Source organism: Tachypleus tridentatus, chromosome 9 (genome assembly GCF_004210375.1).
Source record: "Tachypleus tridentatus isolate NWPU-2018 chromosome 9, ASM421037v1, whole genome shotgun sequence".
Lineage (NCBI taxonomy): Eukaryota > Metazoa > Arthropoda > Merostomata > Xiphosura > Limulidae > Tachypleus > Tachypleus tridentatus.
The window spans coordinates 73,244,484-73,257,581 of record NC_134833.1 but is presented as its reverse complement, the minus strand read 5'-3'; the positions used below and the strand labels follow the sequence as shown (position 1 = coordinate 73,257,581).

Sequence of the window (13,098 nt, the reverse complement as noted above, 5' to 3'; positions counted from 1 at the left end):
AAATAAATCCCACTATTCGCTGTTAACAGAGTAGCTAGAGAGTTGGCACTGGCTGATGATCATTAGGTAAGTGCCTTCCCTATAGTCTTTCACTCCTAAATTAGGGATGGTTAGCTTAGATAGGCCTCATGTAGCCTTGCACAAAGTTCAAACCAAATCAATACTCTACAATGAATAAAGAGTTTAGATGCAGCATATATTTTATTTTTCAAATAAGTTATTTTTCCACTTATATAGAACCCCAACATGTTTTAAATAGATATTGTTTGTTAGATCGCAGACTTAACAAGACTGAAACGAAGAGCAACAATGTTTGTCTCACAAAGGCAGATAATGTTTCTATAGATGATAATTGTCAATAAATTATATTTTTATTTTTATAATACATTCGAATTGATCTTTTTCTTTACAGTAGAATTGTTTCTTGTTAAACTTTAACTCAGGGCCGTACCTATCATTAGTGGATCCGTGTGGGAGATTAAATTCTTGGTTCCTCTTTAAAAAATTTTTATAAATACTTGCCGTCAATGATGAAACTATGTCACTTATGGGTTGGTTTTTAGTGAAAGCATATATCTCGAACTACGCTTTTGAGGACCTGTTCATAGGGTGCTTATTGTCCACATGTTGGATATTAATAAATTGAACACCACAATTATTAAATGTCTGTTAGAATGTTCCTACAATCCATATAATTATTTTTCTATTTTCTGATTGTGCCAGATGCAAAATTTTAATTTATTACAAAGTGATATGATAAAACGTAATGTTTTTTGTTGCTTTTTGAATGAAAATACCAATAGATGGCACATATTACGGTGACTATGGCAGAAGGAGCATCCAACATGGTTCAATTACCTCCTGATTTGCTTCTGAATATTTTTACATTTTTGGATTATAAAGATCTCATTTGGTAGGATGTGTTACTAGAAAATAAGTTATGCATATATGTAATGTAAAGCGACCTAGACTTATCTATGATACTTATAAAATATTAATTAATATGTAGCATTTAAATTTAAAGACGGAAAAATGCTCTCTCAGTCACTCACGAAGTGTTTGCTGTAAGTGTGAATTTGTAGTTTGAATTTTAATTTAATCCCGCTGTCTGGCAAGGTACACTTGTTTACAATTTGACATTTACCTTTGTATTCCGGTAAGTTTCAGCTTGTAACAAGTGTATCTATCCTGATGTTTGATTAATAATTTTATTGTTTTTAATGAACATGAGTATCGAACTGGGAAGTAGATTATGTTAATATGATAAGGAATTGGCAAACAACGATTTATAAGCATAACAAGATGAATAAAAAAATTGAGTCTTTAAAAGCCTGCAAAAAAGGACAGTAAAAGAGTAAGGAAACAAGGCTGGAAATACTGTAGGCATTATTCACTCAAGTTCAAACCACTATTTTTACTTCATGCTGTTACCTAAAGTTACATTTGATGAGGTCAAAATAGGGATTTGTAGTTTGAGTAATAATGCCAACAGTATCTCCAGCCTTGTTCATGGTTTTTAAATTCCCAAGTTTTTATTCATCTTGTATGCTGGTTTTTCTTTTTACATGCTACTATGGGCAAAGGAGTGCTTGATATGAAAGCTAACCTTATATATTGTAATGATAATAAACATTAAAAATAGCTAGCTTATACTGCTCATGATGATTTATTGCAGCTATTAACCATTTGATCGCATTAGTTTGAGAGGTAATATGTAAAGCTGCAGCTAGAGATAGTCTTGGAGATTTGTTTGAGAGTATAGTGAACATTTATAGTTTATGTGTAACTAAATACTGTATATGTGATTCACTTTAATGGGCAAATTTACACCTAGACTAAGACAACTTTCACTAAGCATGTAAAAAAAAATTGCCAGTAGGAAAGTAGCTTCTTCAAATAAAATATACATGTCTAAAACATGGCTTTAAATAAACCTTCATGTTTTTTAAAGTAATAATCCTATGAATGTGTACAATAAAATTTAATATTATGTATAATCATTGTTTTTACTTCTTTACATCATACATAATATAAGAGTTAACTCCTTAAAGATGCCTATTATACTGTGTGCAAAACACTGAATATTTGCTTATTACAGCCACCTAATGTTCATTTATTATTGGCTAATAATTCTGTTTCTCCTTCACAGTACTTAGTATTCTGCAAAATTTTGGGTGCAATATACCTAGCTTTTTTTGTTATAAGCTGGCAAGATAATAATAAATAAAAGAATTACAAATTATTTATTTTGAAGCATTTTTTTTCCTTGTAAGTTTAACATTCATGCTTTTATGTGTATTTTTATGTTTGTATTCTTAGCAATCAATTGTAAAGTGTTGTTTGAACTGAATTTTTACAATGAAAGTGCTTTTTGTCTAACTGTTGTATCAGAGATTTATGCAGTTCCTTGTGATCCCCTATTATAAACCACTGTTGTGGTTCATGATGGAGTGGTTTATGTTTGTGGGAACATAATATATATTTCAGCAAAACATTTGAAAAATAATTCAGATGCTTACTAGGTTTTGAATGGGGAAGATGATGAGATTTAACTGTGTTATCAGAGTCCACTTATTACTAACTATTATCTTATCCTTCTCATATTGTTTTTGTTTTACATTTGTACTCCAACAGTTACTAATTTTGACATAAAGTATTTTTATGTGAACTGATAAAAATATACGTAGGAAGGATTCTTGCTAAATATCAACTTGTTTTTGAAAATGATGCCCTATAATTTCTGTATATCAAAGGAAGATTAAAAGTTCAAAATTCACTCAGCATATCAGAATGTTGCCCTATCTGACCTATGTCTCCAGTAATTAATCGTCAGGATATTTGTTGAGCTTTCTAGTCATATAAGTAATAGCTGCTGATCACCATATAATTGATTTATGTTGATTTTGTTTTAATTCATTGACATTTTGCAGTTGTAATAAACTCAACAAGAAGTTTCATCATTTGTCCAGTCACAATTGTCTGTGGAAACCATTATGCAAGAAGTACTGGTTGGTTACTGAGTAAGTGATTATTTATTGCTTGTATTTCGGCTGTATTGTAAATCAAACTTTCTTAGTTGAAAATGTCTTTAGAAGGAATTTATAAGGAAAAAAGCAATAGCATAGTCAGAAACAGCTTGAGAAATATATAAATAACTTAGCTATTGATTTGTAGCCAAAAAAACTAGTATGACGGGTATATATACATACACTATAGGCAATTGGGAGCACTTCTTTATGACACATATATCCTACTTACATATAGGATTAGTATAGATCAATACAATAATGTTTAAGATTATTAGTTTACAAATATTAGTCAGTAGAAATAAAAAAAATTGTTAACCTGTCGATACACATTACAAATACTGTAAATTCTTTACATGTGTTATTAAAGTAAATAGAAGGAAAATCAAAATATTTGTTCTAATTTTGTATGTACATAAACTAATTGAATGACAAATAATGCTGCAGATTTCTGAAGTTTTACAAATTATTGCTCTTTTTCAAGTAATTTGTGTTGGTTGTTTGTAAAATTATTCATGTGGTCAGTCAGCAAATACTGAAATTACTTTCTGTATTGGATGCTTAAATTTGCAACTTGTACTATCGTGGTATGAATAAAATGTGCACATGTCATGAATCATTTGGATTGTGCACTCAGTAAGCTATAATACAGCATGACACATGAACTTGAAAAGCGAGAAATAAAAAATATTTTTTACTCATAATTTTGGTTTTACTTACTCTTGAAATGGAACATTTTTGGGGACCCTGTGAAAGTACATCTAGTTTCGATAGTTTTGTAAATGAGTATTTCTTGAGAAATAATAATGCATATAAACAGATTGACAGGTTCTGTGCATTATTTTAACTAAGTAAAAACCTAATAATTTTATTTATCCTTATTCAACTTTTAAACTTGTTATGTACATTGACAAGTGTTTTAATTCAGCTTATGACAGTATTGAATATAAACTGAGTCAGAATAAATGGTTGTACTTGAAGAACCTGTGAAGACTAGATGTTGAGTAAATTGAAACTTTTTTTTTTGCTGATGTTAATAGCTGTTTAATGAAACTAAACCTATATTACAGGAAATAATCTTATTTTTTGAGAATATTTATAAATTACTGTACATTTTAAATACAAATATTTTGCTTTATAATGTGTAAAGCAAGTCAATTATGTTGATTAGTTTCATTGGACAAACTATTGGCTTTAATACGTATCATTCAGTAAATAAATATTTTGTCTTTTGGGTTATAACAATAAACTTCAAGTGAATGTTTATTTATATAAAGAGAATTATTGTTTTTTAACTTGATTTTAAGATGTCCACCTGGCATGAGCTGGAAAAACCAATTCTGCCACTGGTATCAAGAATGGGGATGTTATATTCATTGCTATTGTGCAATAAAAGGTGCCTGGGACAAAATAATGAAATTTATGGTTGTGAATTGTCCTACAATTTATTCTTCAGTCAAATGTAAGTGCTTCAAAAAGAAAGATGTTATTCCAACTACTCTTAGACATTGTAAGTTAATAAAATTCATACTAACATCTTGTGAATATAAGAAAATTCACATTTTATAATGGATTATTTAAAAGTTGTTATGTAAGAAAAATGGATTGTGGTTTTGTATATTAACTGGTGTTTTTATTAATTTAAACATGAAAAAATAAGAAAAATGAAAATGTTGAAAGGCTCTGTTGTTTGTATAAACTATTTATACATTGTGCCTTGTCAAATTTGTAACCACTCAATGTTTTAACAGAAAACTGTCTATAAACTATTTTAAAAATTAAAGACAGTAACAAAAACAAACTAAATCAGTTTATATTTAATACTTTACATATTGAGCAGTTTACAATACTTAAAGAAAAGAAACTGACTCTTACTAAAAAAACTAAAAAACATGCTCATTGTTCAAATCTACAAGTAAAAAAGTAATATATTGCATTGTTTTTAAACGATTTTTTCGTTTTCAGAGGCATAAATGATTAAACTTTAGTTCTTTAAGTCAAATATTACATTTATGAACATGTTCCTTTTCATACAGTATGTCAGCAATTTTGGATTTTTTAGAAAATCTATAGCTTTCACCCTGTGATGTTTATTAGTATTTTAAGTAATGCATTTTTACTTTTTAGTATAAATGTTTTTGGCTACAAAGTATTTAAATTGTTCAAAAGAAGCTCAAAAGTTAGGCAAAAGTGCAGATGGAAGTATTTTAGTTAAAAATTTTACTTTGTAAGTTTTTTAACAAAAAAATTCTCAGTTTACACAGTTGTAAACACTTTTGATTGGATATGCCATAAAGTTTATTTTATATTCACAAATTCTGCCTATAACCTGGAACCTAAGTCAGTTTTTTTCTTGTTCTCAATCCAGTTCCTGGCAACTTTTATTTTAAACTTAGTTCACAAATTATTCCCATATCTTCATCATATTTGGCGGATACCAGAAATACACTCATAACACTAGTTTGATATTGCATATTTTTTAAGTTGAGTAGTTCCATGTTAAAAATTAAAGAAATGGGGACCTTGAAAAAAAATTTAGTCCAAATAAATGTACTTTTAATGCTGTTTCATATTTGAAAGTATACTTATTCACATATGATAACGTGAACACTTTGAATTGATTTTGATGTTACAACTATATTCTCAAGTGTGAAATGACTAAAATCTTACAAAGTTATCTACTTAAAATTTTCTGTTATTATTACAAGAAGATTCACATATTTTTACTTGCATAATAAAAGTAAATAATGTTTGTTTTAGGTTCAAAACCTTCACATTATTTGTAACGGCAAGTTTCAAGTAGTTGTAATGATGTTTCTAGATTTACCTGTTTAGTCTAAAAGTTATATTTTTGGAAGATCTGTTCTACTATTTTACAAGTACCAGTTGTGCCAGTGCATTAGATCCACTTGTGATGTATTCATGACATCATATCTGCACCCTGAGAATGGAGAAAAATGAAGTTCTCTATAACAGGAAATGGAGGCAAAAGGGAAAAATTGTGACCCCCATTACAAGTGTACATGCACACAGAATAAAAATTTTGCAAAGTTGGAGGTTGCTTATCACATAATAAAAATGTTTTTCCAGTGTCATATAAGCAAGAGTTTCATTGTAGTATGGTGTTTCAAAATGCTGATATTACTTGCATAATAAAACAAAATAATGCATTGTTATTTTTATTCATTGTGATAAAGTAAAGCTACTGTGTTTTTTTTCCTAAAGTGAAAGTATTGTGGAATGTCTTGAAGTTAAATAAATAACACTGTATTAACATTAAATATATAATGTGTTTAATATACCACCACAATAATTAGATGTAATGTATATTCTACAGTTTGGAATAATGCAGGACTAAAGCAGTATACGCTTATACCAGTCTCTTTATGTGGGACCATTTGATCTTTATAATTTTCATAGATTCTTCATTTTCATCAAAGTTTGTGTATAGGTGAACAACCACATGCTGTACAACACTCATAGGCATTTGTGTATCTTCTTTTACAGCTGCATATTATTAACTCTTTTAGTGCATCCCACTAATCAAAGTATGCTAGAACATTCCTCTGGTATGGTGGTTTCAGATAGCCACATGGTAGTTTGCTCTAAAAACACGTTTGAGTATTTCCTGATGCTGTAGTATGTAAGTATTATATTTCTGAATTTTACGGCAGAAACTGCATCTAAGAAAATTTATATTGATTGAAATAACAAGAGTGAGGTTTCTTATCTGGAAACATGACAAATATCTCAACAGCATTTTAAAGACAAGAAAGATGATTTGGGGCAGTAAAGGTCTGATAACAAAATTTATGGTACTTCCCTTCATAAGCTACCAGTTCTTATTGATAAAGATGTAGCTTTACAGTTTATTCATTGTGTTGATCTGCAGCACTTATTAGCTTTCTTTCCACCTAATAAGGTACTTTAAGGGAAACTTTATTTGGTGATTTTCTACAAATCAAGCAGTTCTTCCATTTTGGATCATGTTCCAGAGTATGTTTTCTTGATTCTGGTTCAAGACAAGTATTTTTTTCAGTTCATTAAAAAAATATCCAATACAGTTACCAAACCGTGTGACCTATGGCTTTCATTTCTCCCATGCCATAACCTTCTGTTAGTTTTAATAACTAAAGTTTCATGAGTTTATGTCCTATAGTGTAGATTTCATGAACTTTTTAAAATCTGTTGAAAAATAATAATAAACAGAACAATAACGTTCTACTAACTTCTATGTTTGGCGCCTTTTAATGTAAATATTCATTTAAAGAAAAATTCATATATTTCCAGGTGAACCCTGCATCATTCCTTTTTCTGTATGTCAGATCTATGTAAGGCTAACTTATGTGCATGGTCCCATTAAATGTAAATGCTCATTTTAAAAATGCACATACTTACATGTAAACTCTCCATCATTCCTTTTTCTCTGTGCTGTATCACCTGTAAGGCTAAGTGATATCTGCATGGTGAGTAAATCCAGGGCATAAAGCTTTAAGGCTTGGAAAACAACAGGATTTTTGTAATTTTCCAAATGCAACTCCATTTGAATCCCTGCAAGGCTGTGTCTAATTACTATGTCTGATGTAACTCTGGATTCTGAATCTGACCTTTGTAAATTTTTGAAAAATAAATGAAATTGGTTATTTTGGCTGGGAAAACTGGCATTTTTCAGAAGAAGTAATTTCTTTGGTTGTGCCATAGAGTTTGCAAAGCATTTTGAGCTGATTCATAAATGTCTTCCACTGTCTTTAACAATTCTTATTCACTGGATTAGTTTTAGATGATAGTCTCTTCTGTGACTGTGGGTTGTAGGATGCAAGTAACAGCATTTAGTGAGTAGGAATTTAGTGAAATTTAGGTTTAAAAACAAATAAAACAAAAATGTAAGGAACCACTTTTCTATGTGTTTTTTTATAGCTTGCCTTATTATAAAGATGCATGTGTGCATGCACATGGATAAGTAATAATACCCAAGTGCACACCCTTAGGGACCACTTAGTATGGGTGCAGAATTTCAGATTTCCAGATTCTTTACTCTTGAAGCTATGGTGGTCACACATTCTTTTGTGTGTGGATTTCTGCTTGCTTACCTCACAAAAGATGTACATGCATGTTGGTGAGTAATAATAGCCTACTGCACACCCTTAGGATCTACTTAGAGGTTCTTTCCTCTTGGAGCAATGGCAGTCACACAGGCTCATAGACATGCCCTTTTATTATTATAGATATATATGTAGTATGCAACTTTGGAATCTTTCTCTACTAGATATTCATTCTTATCTTCACTTAACTATTTGTACTTTCCTATAATGGAGATCTCAAAACTATTAACATGTTATTACCATTATCTGTAAAAGTACTAAAAACCTTCTCCTGTGGGATTTTCCATGAAACCAAATAGTTAATACAATGTTCTTTTATTGAAGTGTGAGAATGGGCAATCTGAATGAGAAAAAGCATAAAATGTTTGACTTCTTTGTCATTTGTGCAGAAAAACAAGCAATGACTGCTTTAAATGAAGCTGTCATATGTATTTTTGTTGATATATCAAACCTAATGACCACTTGATAAGCATCAGCCACTGGTCATTTTGCATGCTTCATTTCTTCATTATACAGCTTATATTCAATTCTGCATATCTTAGCACCACAAATTTTCTGTTAATAACATGACAATAGTTTCTGAAATATCTTTCAACTGTTCTTGATGGCAATCCTTGTTGTTAGAGCATTTTTCCCTGGTAAATTATTCCTTGGAATCCAGGTTGCACTTTGTTAGAAACACAACAATGAAGTTAGAATAGTGAGCTGTTTTTGTTTTTATTCATTAATATAAATTCTGTCTACTTCATGAATGGTCTGAAAATAAATGTAAACAGTACATAAATATATAAATATTTTGTATGAATATTTAAAAATCTACAAGAAAACATAACATTTTATTCTTTGGTTTTAATAAATTGATAAACTTAGGCCCTGGCTTCTATTTGTTCATTTCTCTTTAGTCTTCCTTCTTGTATTGAGTTTGACTGTTTCAGTTTTGTACTTTTGGTTACTTTTGGGATAAAGTTTATAATGGCATGTACTTCTTTTTTATTAAGTTGTTGTCCATCTATTTTGACTGTAATATATATAATATATATATATATAGTATAAATATGTTGATTCAAGCAATAAGTTTGGCCTTACATCCACCACTATACTGGTACAGGTATGTTGATGAAGAAATTGCTGGATTCACATCAACAGAACACACACTTAGTTTTTTTCAACCATGTTAACTCTTTACACCTCACCATTAAGTTCACTTGTGAACAGGAAAAACACTAACCAAATAGCATTCCTCAACCTAAAGATCACAAGAAACAATACACAATTCTAAACAGAAATCCACAGAAAAATCACCCATACTTGTCTGTACATTCCTTGGGACTCAGAAGAAGAAATGAAACAAAAATTCAACATATTAGAAACCAAATATATACAGCCACAGAACTATGCTTACATGATAAAATTAACAATGAAATCAACAAAATAAATAAAACTCTTCACCAGCATTAACAAATTTCCTCCAAAATCATTGAAAATTTTATACACACACACCTAGACCAACAACAATTAAACAACAAGTCCCAAGACTTGTCTTAAAACTACAAAACCTTACACTGCTGCATACCATATTTTCCCAGTATCATTGAAGAAATAACCAACATTTGGAAAAAAAAACTAATAGCAAAACACATTTCAGTAACACCAAACTTATTCAGAAACCAGGTACAAAACTCAAGTCCATACTGCATAAAAACTACACTGACAAACACAACACCAACATTATTTATAAAATACAATGCAATAATTACCATGACCTCTATATTGGACAAACAAACAGAAAAATGGAAACCAGATTCAAAGAACACCTTCATATAGTTTTGAACACTACAAATCAAATAAACACACCATAATCATAGAAAACACCCAGATACTAAGTTAGGATACAAATATAAACTAATGCAAAATCAAAGAAGCCTTACTTATACAACAATTAAGACCAAAATTAAATCAATATGAAGGAACACCTTTATACCTATACTAATTAATAACCTAACATCTAACTGCATTGCCCCCTACAATCCCATACCTGTTTACACTCTTGTCCCTAAGATGTACCTGGCAAAGGTCAGTTGCAAGCTCTCTCTTTGTTAACATGAAGATCACCTAAAAGGTTGAAATGTTCTCTGCTTTACTAATAAAAGTGTTAATACCCACACCAACCATCCTGAGATACAAAGTTTGAGTTTAACCTTATATATGAGCTATGTACAAATTATATGGACTATTAAAACTATTTGTTATGGGTCAATAATTTATAATGCTGTAGTTCATTTACATTATATAACCTTAACTGGTGAATTTTTTTATTATTGACTGTTAAATGAATTTAAGTTTTAAAAATATTGTGAAGTGCAGTCTCAGGTTTAGGAGTGCTTGGAGCAGCAGATATCAATCATCTATAATTGTTTTGAAAGTACATTTATTATTTCATATAACCTTTATTAATTGTGAATGCACAACTTATTTGCAAGCTTTGTTTTAGTTTTTTCTCTTGAAATTAGGTGGACTCTGTGAACAAGAGGTAAGAGACATAGAAGAAAATGTGTCTATAAAACTACCCAAGGATCTAAAATGTTCATATAGGATACATAATGGACAAAAGCTTAATGCACCAGGGTATGTCAAATCGTGCCTAAGCAAATCTAGAAATTGATAAAGTTTATGTTTCTGTAACTTTCAAAATTATTATTGGATATTCTTTTAATATGATGTGGTTTAGACCCTTGCAACTATTTAACGATGAATTATTAATTATTGTTATAGTGTTTTAGTTCAAGTTAGAACTTTTGTAATATTTCATGTAGTGATGACACCAAAATCAGCCAGTAGGGTAAAGTATGATTGCTGTTAGATTTTAAGGAAATGTTCTGTTTGCCAGTTGTCAGTTAAAGTACTTGTACTAATTTCAGTCTAAATGTATGCTGTATTGTTGTTGTTGAGCTCAGGATCATTCTACAACAAGTGTCTGTGACTTGTTGGCAATAAACAATAAAATAACAGCATGCACTCCAGATGTTTTCAGAATGATAGATATATATTCACAACTAGTTTAACATGTGTATAACACATTCTCCAAATATAGTCATCATAGAGATATCATAAATACTATGTGGTTCTCTTCTTCTTGTCTAAAAGTCCACTTAGACCTATTCAATTATTTTAGAATTTTGGTTGACAAACCAAACTACCTTTCCCTATTGCTATGCACTAGTATTCTGTACAATTATTACAATTGTGGCAGGAGTCACCAGAGTTGAAAACTGCTCTTCCAGTAATCATTTGGTCTTCTTTCAATCTGCACTCAGGTTGATTCAATTACTTTAAAACCACATTTTGATGGTATAAATTATTTTTCTTCTTTGCTACTGTTAATTTTACTCTAAAGTATTAAACATTAGACCTGTGTTAATCAGTTGGCATATCACTTCTACCAAAATTAACTTCTCATACTATTTATATATTTATTGCTTAATTGTCTGTTTGCTGTGTTCTTGACATCAATGAGTGATAAATACAACTTCCAATAATCATTTGCTATTAACTCTCTTAAAATAAAACCTAAACAATCATAAAATATGCATTCACAAAATAAACTATTTAGTAATATATACATTAAACACTCTTATATCATGAAAATTGATTATTTTCTTTATTTACTTTTATTTACTTAAATTATAATAATGTAAAATATGAAAGTTATTATCTTGCTGTGTATTTATTGACAACTTTTGTTTCTGAAGTAAATATTTACTTCTCGCATAGAATAGCTTTTTCTTGAATTCATGTACCTTGCCATAGATACTTGCAAACCACCAGCTTTGTAAATCCTTGCACCTAATTTCACATGAAACTGTATTGATTTGTGGGAGTATGTAATGACATCATTATGCAGCAGAATCCTCCACTAATAGGAGTTTGACACACCTCCATGCACAATGACTCCCTCTATATACTTACTCCTAAATCTTCATTCTTTTCCTCAGCACTGATGTATTTTGATTTCACAGAGATTTCTTTTATTTTCAAATTTCACTTGACTGAATTTAATTATACAAAGGATGAATGCATGATTTAATTTGAATTCTTCTGCTCATGTGAGTGAACAAACAGGGCCTCCTGCTTCTATCCCTTCCCCATCTTTTAAGTCTGAAGTTGAGGAGGATGAATTTTATCAGTTTTTTTTTCCACAATTTTGGTTTGCTTTGGGAATGCTTTTTTTCACTCACATCTCTTTATTGTCTCCAAATAAACTGGATATTGGTGCTAGATTATTCACCCTTCCTCTTTCAGTAGTCTTTTGATCATCTCACATTTTCAGATGGAGAATTTTCTATCTCTCTGTGTTGAGTTGTTATTTCCAATCCAGTCTGTGGATGATCAAAGTCAATGTGTCAGATATTTTACTTCACCTCTTGATTGATTCATCCATGGGGATCACATTTTCTAGTTCTGTGCTCTTCCATTTTGTACATCATCACCCCCAAATGCTTTTAGTTTCATTACGTGGGCTTTTGCTCAACACCTTCATGTTTTTGGTCTGTAATTCCATTTTTTTTTTATGGACAGTTGACTTTTCCTCTTCCATTCCCAGGTGTATTTCTCATATCACACTACTCTTCGCCTTCAGAAAGCTTGCCCTCCTTGGTGGCTTGCCAAGATTTCCAAGTCTTTCCTCATCAAAACCCAATATCTCATACACTTGGAGATTCTCACCTTATTTGTGTCCAATATTCCCTCATTTACTTATAGAAGTTTGAACATCTCACCACAAAAGTTTGTATCCTGCCTTCACATCCTGCATGAGAGATTCTATGTTTTTGGGAGCAATAGATTCTCTAAAAACCCTCTTCAAAGATACCTTTATTTCTTTGGATGGGGAGCACCTTTGAATGACTGTCTGGTCCCTGGAGGAGCATTTGCTAAATATCACTGTTCTTGAATTGTGTACTTGAATTGTTGGA

The 13,098-nt window shown here is 30.5% G+C and overlaps 1 protein-coding gene across 5 annotated transcripts in view; it reads left to right on the top strand.

The window, feature by feature from the left end:
• The first annotated feature begins 763 nt into the window (after positions 1 to 763).
• The window catches only part of LOC143225496 (F-box only protein 3-like), a 51,389-nt gene continuing 39,054 nt past the window's right edge, over positions 764 to 13,098 (top strand). For 2 of the 5 annotated variants that reach the window (XM_076455006.1, XM_076455004.1), the window contains exons 1-4: positions 764 to 913; positions 2,931 to 3,020; positions 4,334 to 4,488; positions 10,639 to 10,753. In XM_076455006.1, the coding sequence (XP_076311121.1) occupies positions 804 to 913; positions 2,931 to 3,020; positions 4,334 to 4,488; positions 10,639 to 10,753 (470 nt within the window). In that variant the 5' untranslated portion in view covers positions 764 to 803. Of the gene's footprint in view, positions 1,065 to 2,930; positions 3,021 to 4,333; positions 4,489 to 10,638; positions 10,754 to 13,098 lie in introns of all 5 variants that reach the window. The other 3 variants (XM_076455008.1, XM_076455007.1, XM_076455009.1) reach the window with 2 other exon arrangements.